The 13,036-nt window shown below is 32.5% G+C and overlaps 2 protein-coding genes and 1 pseudogene across 2 annotated transcripts; 1 reads left to right on the top strand and 2 right to left on the bottom strand.

Moving 5' to 3' along the window:
• Positions 1–6,329: 6,329 nt before the first annotated feature.
• LOC120218383 (jacalin-related lectin 2-like) lies at positions 6,330–6,926 on the bottom strand. The gene is made up of 2 exons (XM_039215330.1): positions 6,714–6,926; positions 6,330–6,620 (listed from the first exon to the last, which is right to left on the bottom strand). Exons 1-2 carry the CDS (start codon positions 6,924–6,926, stop codon positions 6,330–6,332), a joined length of 504 nt encoding a protein of 167 aa, XP_039071261.1.
• Positions 6,927–7,515: 589 nt separating this feature from the next.
• Positions 7,516–8,488, top strand: LOC120218384 (annotated as a pseudogene).
• Positions 8,489–10,471: 1,983 nt separating this feature from the next.
• On the bottom strand, positions 10,472–11,230 carry LOC120218385 (13S globulin basic chain-like). Its single transcript, XM_039215331.1, has 2 exons — positions 11,192–11,230; positions 10,472–11,138 (listed from the first exon to the last, which is right to left on the bottom strand). Exons 1-2 carry the CDS (start codon positions 11,228–11,230, stop codon positions 10,536–10,538), a joined length of 642 nt encoding a protein of 213 aa, XP_039071262.1. The 3' UTR covers positions 10,472–10,535.
• Positions 11,231–13,036: the final 1,806 nt, after the last annotated feature.

Below are 13,036 nucleotides of genomic sequence, written 5' to 3' on the forward strand. Positions count from 1 at the left end.
TTAAATTATATTATTTTTTGGTCAATAAAGGTACATAAAATTAGAAATGTTATCATTTTAAGTGTCTCGACCGTAAAGACCCTTAAAAAATCTCGTTAAGTGAAGCATGTCGTATTCTGGTAATTTTAAAGATTTTCATTAAAAAAAATTGAATAATTTATTGTATTTAAAAGATATATATTTTAAAAAAATATGAAATCATTAAGAATATTTAATAGTTTATTCTATCAATTTGTTTAATTCATCAAGTTTGTCTAAAATAAAAATAAAAATAAAAATGGTTGTTCCTTATTCCCATATGTGATGGGGTAAGGGAGAGGTAAGATAGTAGTCTACCCTCAATGAGAGCAGTTTCCGTATGAGACCTCTAAATTATGAAATACCCTCCATGGGACTTGATCCCACGACCTCAAGGTTAAGAACCTTGTGCTCTACCAACTGAGCTGGATGTTCATAAAAGACAACCCAAAATCTTAGATTATGAACTCATTAAGATCATAAAAGGTCATCCTTTCATGTTGGTTGATTCATCAAGTCCATCCGACTATGATTATCCAAAACTTAATATATGAATACATTTAGAGCAAAACTCAACCTTGTGCATATACATTATTCGTCATAGCTATAGGTAGAAATGTGCAATATGAATCTTTCTATGGTTTAGTTTAACCACATAAAACTTAGAAGACTAAATTAAATATCCACCATAAATTCCTCAACTAATGAACTTAATATCCTCTCGATGAATCATGAACCACTTTCATCTTTAACTCCTAAATTAAGGAATCAACATAAATCCTCTTCAATCATCTCATATTTCAACATACATACTCATGTTTGCTCTTATCATTATAGATTTAATTTTAAATCATACATATTATAATTTATGAGTCACATAAAAATACTAAGGATGAAAAAAAATGTCTTTAAGGATTTTCAACAAAATAAATTCATGTGCAATTCATGTACCATCGGGTAGTAGATACCTCTATGAAGATTTTCCTAGTACGGTATACAGTTGTTTGCATAATTTTTAAGAAAATATTTTGTACTACTTTTTAGGAAAGATAAATTACTTCATATATCACTTAATTTTTTCAACTCACTCGTTTATTTTTAATTTTATCAATTATAATATTAAACTTAATTTTATATTTTATTATATTACTCCATCGTTAAGTCAATAATAGAATTATGACATGACTAACAGTTGTTGATGTGATCCGTCACACCAAAATAACATCGTTTTAAGCACTAAATTTTAAATATATATTGATTTATTTTAAACTTTTAAACAATTTATTTTTTTGACATTACACTTTTCGATCGACGGCCAATCAATGCATGTCATCGGTCATAATTCAGGACAATATCAGTACCAAAACATTCGTATTTTACTTCTCTTTCTTCTTCTATGATTGATTTTTTACGAAACACACTTAGACTCGACGAAAAAATTAATCTTATGAGAATTGAAATACGAATGTTTTGATACTGAGTTTGTCGCGAAAGACAATCGATGATGGGTGGTGAATAACAGTCAAAAAGTGTAGAGCCAAAAAAGTAAAATATTTTAAAGTTCAGTGATGAAAGGATACACCATTAGAGTTCAACGTCTAAAATAATGTCGTTTTAGGCATCGGGACAGTCGTACCAAAATAATGTCGTTTTGGTGTGACAGGTCACGTCAATAACCGTTAGCTATGTCTTCATCATGTTAATGACTTAATGACGGAGTGACATAATTAGATGTAAAACTAAAATTTAATGCTATAATTGACAAAAATAAAAGTTGAATGGTATAAACGATTCATCATGTAAAATGAAGTGATATCTAAAGTAGTTTATCCTATATTAAATTACATCTTCAAGCGCTGTTGTTTCCCAACTCCATATATGATCAAATCAAACTCTTTGAAACATCCCAAAACAAATTTATAAGAATTTAATGAGATTCAGTGGATACTATGTTAATGAGATTAAGAACTTAATGTTTTGGTAATTATTTCGGTTCAAACAAAACAAATATTCAACTCTTTTTAAAATATTAAGGCTAAAAGTACACAAGTGGTCCCGCGGCTATGGCGTGTTGCTTTGTTGAGTTCTCCGACTATTAAAAATTATAAAATGATCCCTCGAATATAAGATGCTACTTTGTTGAGTCATCCAACGATCAAAAGTTACAAAACAATCATTTGACTATTCATATGTTCCAAACTTGTCATTTTTCGTTAAAAATTGACAGTTTGTCTGAGCTGGATATTAACATGCTCACTCTGATATGATAAAATTTGATTTTAGAACCCTTTGAGATGTATTTCACTATTTTGTGGATCAAGTCTATGTTTACATTATATCATCGCTTCATTGCTTCAAACATTATGTTATCCAATCATTGCTTGAAAATAACGACGGTATCGGTAGACATAACGTCTAGTTCAAACTACCGTTAATTTTTTAACATAAAATGATGAGTTTATAACATATACATAGTTGGATGATTATTTTATAACTTTTAATAGTCAGAGACTCAACAAAACAACACCTTATAATCGAGATATTACTTTATAGATTTTAATAGTCGAAAGATTCAACAAAGTAATACCCTATAATCGAAATATTATTTGTGTATTTAACCAAAAAAAATTAAATTAAATTAAAATAAATGACTAGAATAAAAATAACAAAATTTATAAATATTGAAAATTAAAATTACCTTTATGCTGTTATATTATGAAGATAGGAGCACGTGATTCTTCTGTTGTTGTCAGAATAGAGGACAAAGTTTTCGTACTTCGTTATCTACTCAATTATTGCGTTGTCTTCTTTCCCTTAACTTTACCCAAAACAATTGATCCCATAAAAATGTCTTGTGGCAAGGAACTACAACCACCATAATAATAATTTTATAAAATAATTATTATGAAAATTTTAACCTCCTACAAGAATATTCCTGATAAATTACATTTTAAAAAATAATAATTAACATTCTTAAAAATATTTAATAAATTATGATAATTAACAATTTCAAATAATCAATAAGTATTACTCCTTGGACCATTATATCAAATATTAAATATGAATATTACTCCTTGAATCGGATACAATTCAAGTGTTACATAAACATATATAAAAATTCGAATATTTCAAAATTTATAAATAATAAAAATTAAGGGTAAAGTACACAAGTGCTCCCCCGATTATGACGTGTTACTTGTTGAGTCATCCAGCTATTAAAAACTATTAAATGATCCCTCGAATGCTCACTTGGATATGATAAAATTTGATCTTATAACTCTTTGAGTTGTATTTTGTGGATCAAGTTTATGTTTACATTATATCATCGAGTCATTGATTGAAAGCAACGACGTTATCGGTAGACATAATTAAAATATAATTTTATCATATATAGATTAGCAGTTAACGTATAGTTCAAATGACCGTCAATTTTTAACAAAAAATGATAAGTTTGGAATATATAAATAGTTGGATGATTATTTTGTAACTTTTAATAGCCAGAGACTCAACAAAACAATACCTTATAATCGAGATATTATTTTATAATTTTTAATAATCGAAAGACTCAATAAATTAGTACCTATTGTCGAAAAATCATTTGTGTACTTAGCAAAAATAAATAAATTAAACTAAAATAAATGACTAGAATAAAAATAACAAAATTTATAAATATTGAAAATTAAAATTACCTTTATGCTGTTATATGTTGAAGATAGGAGCACGTGATTTTTCTGTTGTTGTCAGAATAGAGGACAAAGTTTTCGTACTTCGTTATCCACTCAATTATTGCGTTGTCTTCTTTCCCTTAACTTGTACCCAAAACAATTGATCCCATGAAAATATTTCTTGTGGCAAGGAATTTTAATATACGATTAAAAAAATGTATTATGAAAAATATTAATATTTTAAATAAAATATTATCTAAAATATTATTTTTACTAAAAATATTAATTTTATTATTTAAATTTTGGTAAAAAAAAAAATATTTTAGGTATTGTTCAATATTAATATTTTCGGTAGAAAAAATAATATTTTATGTAGCGATTTACCTGAAATGTTAAACATTTTAGGTAGCATCCAATATTAACATTTACGATAAAAAAATAATGTTTTAGGTAGCGCTTTATCGAAAATATAAAAAAAATTATTAACATTTCTGATAGCGTTTTTCCCTTAACCGCATATTAAAACTGTTGTACCTTAAACATCTCTCAAGAAACTACAACCACCATAATAATAATTTTATATAATAATTATTATGAAAATTTTGAATATTCTTGTTATGAGAAATTACATTTTAAAAAATTATAATAATTAACATTCTTAAAAATATTTAATAAATTATGATAATTAACAATTTCAAATAATCAATAAGTATTACTCCTTGGACCATTATATCAAATATTAAATATGAATATTACTCCTTGAATTGGATACAAATCAAGTGTTACATAAACATATATAAATTCGAATACCTAAAAATTTATAAATATTCTATTCAAATGAGATGCATGTATTTTCTATTAAAAAAAATATTAAATTTTATATTTAATAATATTATACCTCCTTCGAACAACCTTCGTTTTCACTATTTTTAGTATTATACATATTGAAGCTCTTGGTGATCGAAGCGTTTAGAGGAATTTCTTCACCGATCAGAACTTTTAGAGATCCATAGCATCTAATCATTAGAAGTTCATTGATATTATCTCTTGTAGACCCACGTGATCTTTCAAAATCAAATTTATTGACAGACGATCATATCTACTTGCCTTAGCAACCTATGAGTAAACATTAGAATCTTATGACTCACGTCAACACTAAGGGTAGTTATATACATTCCTCATGCAAGACTGAAAGGGATATGGACTCTCTCTCTCTCTCAACCTCAAATCACCTATGGCCTTAAGCTCATTATTACTCATAGAATCTTATGACTCACGTCAACACTAAGGGTAGTTATATACATTCCTCATGCAAGACTGAAAGGGATATGGACTCTCTCTCTCTCTCAACCTCAAATCACCTATGGCCTTAAGCTCATTATTTTCTTAAATATCACATATTATGGTTTTCTATCTAAATTAGAAATGGTGAATTGCCTACAACTATAGTAACCTGAATGTTATCATAAACAATTGATGTGGTGAGCGTGAAGGTACCTCCTCACTGAAAAGAATCATTCGAGATGAACTCCCAGAAGAAAATTAACCAGTGTTATTTCTTGTCTTCTTCCAGAAATTCCCCCTAATGCGCTCATAGATTCTAGCCAACAACTACAAATTGTGTATGATCCAGCATACTGACAAAGCTCATTGCAAGTTATCTCTGGAAGCTCATTGCGAGTTATCGACTAACAGAACAAGTTGCAAAACTTGCATTCGCGGTTCTAAGCCTCCCAAGCGGCCCTAATACAACTACAGAAGCAATGCCAACAAGCGTTGACTCAGAAAGCTTCTCAAGAACTATTGATTCCTTGCCATCAAGGAATCAGGTGATGTGAAGAAGGGGGACAACATGAACACTATGACGCACTATTCTCACTCGGATCATTCTTCCTATAAGCGCTTGAAATGTGAAGGTGACACCCCTTTGGGACTTGCTTTTACGAGACATGTTCTTCTGGTTTACTCCATCTCGAACCCCATACAATTTTCATTTATCTGGACGTCCGAACATAAGAACGAAAAAAGTAACACGTATCGTCGGTCTCAAACAACAGGTTAATGAGTTTCCTAGGCTAATTGACCGAGAAGTGGAGAATGCTGCTACCGTGGATATTACCACAACTCCAGAGGTAACATTGATCGTGGTTGTGACTACAACTTGCTGATAATAAGTAATTTTTCAGAGGATATTCGACATATTATATTGTTCTATGGCGAGCGTTTGAAGCTCTGTTTTCAAGATTTCCGAATGTATGGTGTTGAAGAGGTGATCTCAACATGGAGAGAACATAGAGGATGTCGGGATTTGAAGAAAGCAATTCATTGGTGTTGAATTGTCCTTGGTGACCATGGTTTAGTTTGTATGTTTCACTCATTAAACGCGAAACCAATAGTTTGATGGATGCTTTAGCCAAAGTGAAATTGATCATAAAACTTGATCTTTTGTGCTGTGATTGTGGAGTTGGATTGGATGTGTTCCGATGAAAAATCAAATTAGTTGTAAGGCCGATGAAACATCCAACAAAAATTTCAGAATAAGAGAGATAAACTTAAATAAAGGATAGAAATACATAATAATTGCGCAATAAGATATAGCAATATTATGCATCTGAATTCTGAAACCATGACATTTCATAACATTCATTAATTGGTCCAAAGATAAACTCCAATGGAGGTTAGTTGTCCATCTTTTAAGCGGCCAAAAAATCCAGCAAGCCGGCGTGAATCCCCAAATTGTAAGTCGAATGGTGTGTAAGAACAAACAGGCCAATTAATGAGTTTACCAGAACCACCAGCAGCAGAATCATCACCATCGATGTAACCGAAGGGTCCAAATTTTCTTTTATCCGTTATAAAGGTAAGTGATCTAATACCTTTCTCTCTATCGAACATCCCCTTTACCCCTGTGATGTACTCTGAATCATCGAGACTTACCTTCAATATATACGCACGTTAAGATAAATAAATAAATGACTTGTACATTAGAAAAAAAGATTAAATATTCAAATAATATGCCATATAACTTACAACATTGAAGTGTGAACCATTGGATTTTCCGTATTGCAAGGACAAGACATTTCTTGCACATAGATTTGTATACTTAAATTGTAAAGAAACAATGGTAGATGGGGTATAAGAAATATATATTCGAGTGATTTCATCAAATCCCTTCACATTCCATTCAAATCCCTCGTCATCTTTCCCAATCGGCCCTATTTTTACCATTTCTGGGAGACTCATTTCCGAAAAATATATAACTACAGACTTCCCTTCCTACATATCTCACACACACACACACACATATATATAGGTAGAGCATGGGTTTAGCATTATTGCGTGTTTTTGTTAATTGGATGGCATTGATAAGTTTTGTTGATTTACGAGGCGCTAGGGTTATCAAACCAAGAATCATATGTCAATGAATCAAGGTCAAGTTCATCCTTTATTATTTAATGTAATTTAATGATACTTAATATGTTGGAAACAGTTAAATCCCTTCAATTATATTAACTAAAGATGAATTGAATTTAAATTAGGTATAATATAAAAAAAATATCTGAATTACACTTCTTTTCTCATTTAGATGTCTAAGTTTTTTTCGGTTAATGTAGATGTCTAATGTTATTAACTTTATCATTTTAAGTACTTAAATCTGTTAAAAATCCACCAACCACGCAAAATATAACACGTGACTTAATTTTTAATTTCATTTATTAAAAAAAACGTAAATTAAGAAAAAATTATTTTTCAAAATATAACTCAAAATGGAGTTAGGGTTAGTGATTGATTTTTGAGGAATTCAGGCTGTTGGTTGAAGGGATGGCCAACGATGCGGATACTGTCGAAGGGTGAGCAGGCGGCCATTGGCAGGGCAGCTATGGGGACGACCAGCGAGTCAATTGATGTTTGGAAATTAAAGATTTAAGGAATTTTTTGAGATTTTAGAAAAAATTTGTAGATTTTTAAAAGAAATTAAAAAAAATTATAAATGTGTCACATGGGACATTTTGAATGGTTGATTAATTTTTAAAGGACTTTTTAATAATCGTGACAAACCAAATACTTGAAATGATAGTGCTATGCACCTTGACAAAAAAATTAAAAATACATGATTTGGACACTTTTTTAAAATTAAGCATTTAATTTACTAAAACTGATTTTGTGAAAAGAGCATGGGATGTGGATGATGAAACTGTTAAAGCTCTTATCGGCAACCAAAACGGAAAAGGCATCATCAAGCTCGATGCCAATGTTAAGATGCCCGAACCGAAGCCGGAGCATCGAAAGGGATTGGCTTTGAACTGCAAGGAAGCTCCGTTGGATACCGACATCAAAGACGCTGACAATGTTGTTCTCTTGAAAACCAAAAACCTCCCTCTAGTCGGTCAGGTAGGGTTAGGTGCTGACCTCGTTATGTTGGAAGGCAATGCAATGTGCTCTCCTGGCTTCTCTTGCGATTCGGCCTTGCAAGTTACCTATATTGTCAAGGGCAGCGGTCGTCTCCAAGTCGTTGCAAGCGGGTACTGGAGACCATTGTGAAAGCGGGTAATCTATTGATTGTTCCGAGGTTCTATGTTGTTTCGAAGATTGCTGATTCGGAAGGCTTGTCGTGGTTCTCGATCATCACTACGCCCAACCCTATGTTCACACACTTGGCTGGAAGCATTGGGGCATGGAAGGCCTTATCTCCTGAAGTTCTTCAAGCGGCATTCAATGTTCCAGCTGACACAGAGAAGGTTTTCCGTTCAAAGAGGACCAATGATGCCATTTTCTTCCCACCACCAAAGTGAACAAACAGAACCCTAAGCCATCTTCTTTAGCTTTCTCCTAGTCTTAGTTTTATCAAATAAATGCTTTTTAGTGATTTTTTTCTCTCAGCTCTTTTTAGTGTCAGTATTTTTTTTGAAAAGTTTAGTCTTCTTAATTTTAATTATCAATGTTTTATTCTTTTGAGGTCTTGGGTTTAAGCACAATGAATATTAGAGATGTGAGCATTCAATATCAAATGGTAAGTCATCTTTGAACATATATTAAATCATGAAAATTTTATTCTTTAGCATTCAATTATGAAAAATTATATTTTGATTACAAATATTACTGAATTATTTTATTTTAAATGGTATTATTGTACTCTATTATTAAAAACGGTTTTATATCAATTTTTTTTTCTGAAAATACAAATAAAGATAAATTTAAATGTAAAAATTTCTTTGAATTTTTTTTGACATATGCTACAATTATATAAAAATTCTGAAAAATGTTTGGCGTGATCATGAAGGTAGGTTCATTGCGGGTTTTACTTGGAATTTGGGTATCTCCACAGTAATTAATTCCGAGCTGTGGGGAGGGGGGGTTTCAGAAGGTTTAAAGTTTGCTTGGAGCAGGGATTTTCATGTAGGTTTTCATGAGATCTTGGATCGAGATGCAATCGAACCTCCTTGTATCCATTTTTGTCAATTCGCCTAACTATGTGTTTTAGGCTTATTTCTATTCGAAAAAGAAAACTAAATTTTATATTTTTCATGGAACTCAATTTTAGTAATTTGAATTCAATTATCTTTAGTTAATATAATCGAAGTGATTTTACTATTTCCAACATATTAATTACCATTAAATTATTTTAAGTAGAGCATTTGGATGAGTGGGGGAGCGGTAAAATCACTGAAATATATATTTCTTATAACCCTTCTACCATAGTTTCTTTACAATTTAAGTATGTTAATCTACAAGGAATGGATGTCTTGTCCAAGCAACATGGAGAATCCTATGGTTCAAATTTCAAAATTGTAAGTTATGCGACATTGTACTTTGATTTTCTTGTACTAAGTATAAAGTAATTGTTTTCATCTTGGAGATATATTTGTCTTCTTCATAATGTTTGTCTATATATATTACAGGTAAAGCTTGAGTTTTCAGAGTACATCACAGGGGTAAAGGGGATGTTCGATCGAGAGAATGGTATTAAATTGCTTACTTTTATAACCAATAAAAGAAAATTCGGACCCTTTGGTTTGAACATTAAGTGTTAGTTTTGCTACTGGAGGCTTTAGCAGTACATGTTAGAGGATTTTTATATTTGGATATTGATTTTTTTTATTTGTTTCTTCCCTATTTAGGGTAATCAAAACCTCATATTATGATATAGAACTATACGACCTTCTGACATCTTTATCAACCCACCATTTTTTACTAAATCCAAAATTATATTATCTTATGAAACAAAATTAATTAGTAAATCCTGAAAAGTCAAAAATTAAAAGACTCACCAAATTCAAACAAAAATAAATGCAACAATCGCCCACTGAATTTTGGGGTGATAGGTGTTGTGTTTCCACATATTGGCCTGGAGAACTAAACCAACAACACAATCTGCTAACCATGAAAACCACAACTGCTTCTCTATTTCTTCTTTTCGTCTTCTCAATCACACGGTCATACTTTCTGTTTGCCGTGGCCAACGAGGCTGTGCTGGATATTAACGTTCATTGATTCAATGATGATACGACCGGTAAAGTTCATTTATTAATTTGATCATAATTTAATTAATAATATTATATATGTTATGGTGGTTCATATTATCTGGTAGTGACTATCTTTTATATGTAAAAGACTGATCATTAGAACTTCATTTGAAACTAAAATTATGGACATATATGAATTCTCATCATTTATTTAATAACACTAACACTAGCCTAAAGTTTAACATTAAAAATTTTAAAAGAGCTGAAAAAAAACCACTAAAACATATTTATTTGATAAATCTATCGCTAGCAGAAAGTTTAGGCTTCAGTTTCTTCACTTTGGTGGTGGGAAGAAGATGGCATCATTTTTCCTCTTTGAACGGAAAACCTACTCTGTGTCAGCTGGAACCTTGAATGCCGCTTGAAGAACTTCAGGAGATATTGCCTTCCACGCCCCAATGCTTCCAGCCAAGTGTGTGAACATAGGGTTTGGAGTGGTGATGATAGAGAACCATGACAACCCTTCCGGATCAGCAATCTTCGAAACAACATAAAACCTCGGAACAATCAATAGATTTCCCGCTTTCACAACGGTCTCCAGTACCCGCTTACCGTCGACGCCGACGACTTGGAGACGACGGCTGCCCTTGACAATATAGCTAACTTGCAAGGCCGAATCGCAAGAGAAACCAGGGGAGCAAATTGCATTGCCTTCCAACCTAACGAGGTCAGCACCTAGCCCTACCTGACCGACTAGAGGGAGGTTTTTAGTGTTCAAAAGAACAACATTGCCAGCGTCTTTGATGTCGGTATCCAACGCAGCTTCCTCGCAGTTCAAGGCCATTCCCTTTCGGTGATCCGGTTTTGGTTCAGGCATCTTAACATTGGCATCGAGCTTGACGATACCTTTGCCGTTTGGGTTGCCGATAAGAGCCTTAGCAGTTTCATTATCCACATCCCATTCTCTTTCCACATCCCATTCATTTAGCAACTATCAAAACATGCATAATCCACATCCCATCCATTCAAAATAGTTTCGATAACCCAAGCGTCTCGTAAATCAACAAAACTCATCACTGCCATCCTATTAACAAAACGTGCATTAATGCTAAACCCATGCTCTACCTATATATATATATATATATGTTAAAGTCAATGGTGGCGCCAACAATTGTTGAAACTAAAGCAATTTTTTCGGTGGCTTTAAATGCACCAAAAGTTTTTTGAAATTGGATAATTATAATTAGTCCCTGGACTTTAGGGTATTTATAAGATCAGTCATTAAGCTTCAACTATAAATACCCTAATTCATTTAGCTTCAAAATCATTTCAAATCATTTCTTTCTTCTAATACTAGAGAGTTTTCTTGTGAGTAGTGAGTGTTTTGTAAACACCTGTAAATTTTCTCTCTTAGTAAAAGATCTGCAGCAGTCCGAAGACGTAGGCATAATTGGCTGAATTCCGTTATCAATTTCGGGTATTATTTTCCGCTTTTATTTCGCATTCTCACTAATCTGGTTATAGGGAAATTACTCGTACTCGATTTATTTTCAAACAACTGGTATCATAGATGTCATTTTCAATGAGAATGTGATGTACAAAGAAATGTCAACCATAGAATCAAGTAGCTCCAATACCGAAGTTGAAACAAAGGAATTTGTTGAGTTTGAGGAAATTTCTGGAAATGATGTTCAGATCAGTCCTGAAGCAGTTCAAGAAGAACCAAGCACACCAAAACTGAGACGCTCCTCTAGAATTCCTAAACCAACCCAGTGTTATTCACCTTCTTTGCACTACTTGTTGCTGACTGACAATGGTGAACCAGAGTGTTATGATGAAACAATGTAGGTGGAGGATTCAGTCAAGTGAGAGTCTTCCATGAAAGATGAGATGGACTCGTTTATGTCAAATCAGACGTGGGAATTAGCTGAATTACTATCAGACAAGAAAGCGCTCCATAACAAGTGGATTTACAGTATAAAAAAAAGAGCACGATGGGAGCAAACACTACAAAACTAGATTGATTGTCAAAGGTTTTAAGCAAAAAGAATGTATTGACTACAATGAAATTTTCTCTCCAGTCGTGAAACTGTCTACAATCAGACTGGTGTTGAAAATTGTAGCTATAGAAAATCTACATCTTGAGTAGTTAGATGTAAAGACAGTTTTCCTTCATGGTGATTTGGAGGAAGAAATCTATATGAGGCAGCCAGAAGGCTTCATAGAGGCAAACAAGAAAAACCTGGTATGCAGGTTGAAGAAGAGCTTGTATGGTTTAAAACAAGCTCCTAGACAGTGGTACAAGAAGTTCGATAGCTTCATGAGTAGCAGTGGTTTTACCAGATGCCAAGCAGATCATTGTTGCTACATCAAGAGGTTCGACAACAACTTCATTATTTTATTATTATACGTTGATGACATGCTCGTTATAGGCTCATACATGCAAGAGATTATAAACTTGAAGAAAAAATTATCGAAGCAGTTTGCTATGAAAGATCTGGGCGCTGTAAAGCAGATTCTTGGGATGAGGATTAAGAGAAACACAAAGTCGATGAATTTGATGTTATCACAGGCTGAATGCATCAACAAAGTACTCTTCTGGTTCAACATGCAAGATGCTAAACCAGTAAGTACACCTTTAGATGTTCATTTTAGACTCTCCAAAGAACAGTCACCAAAGATGGAGGAAGAACGTGCACACATGGTGAAGGTGTTGTATGCCTCAATAATTGGAAGTCTGATGTATATCATGGTTTGTACTAGATCAGATATTGCTCATGCAGTGGGAGTTGTTAGTAGGTACATGAATAATCCAAGCAAGGTACACTGGAAGCAGTCAAATGGATCCTCAGATATCTGCGGGGTACCACAAACAAAACACTTTGTTTC

This window comes from Hibiscus syriacus, unplaced genomic scaffold (genome assembly GCF_006381635.1).
Source record: "Hibiscus syriacus cultivar Baekdansim isolate YM2019G1 unplaced genomic scaffold, ASM638163v2 tig00110198_pilon, whole genome shotgun sequence".
NCBI lineage: Eukaryota > Viridiplantae > Streptophyta > Magnoliopsida > Malvales > Malvaceae > Hibiscus > Hibiscus syriacus.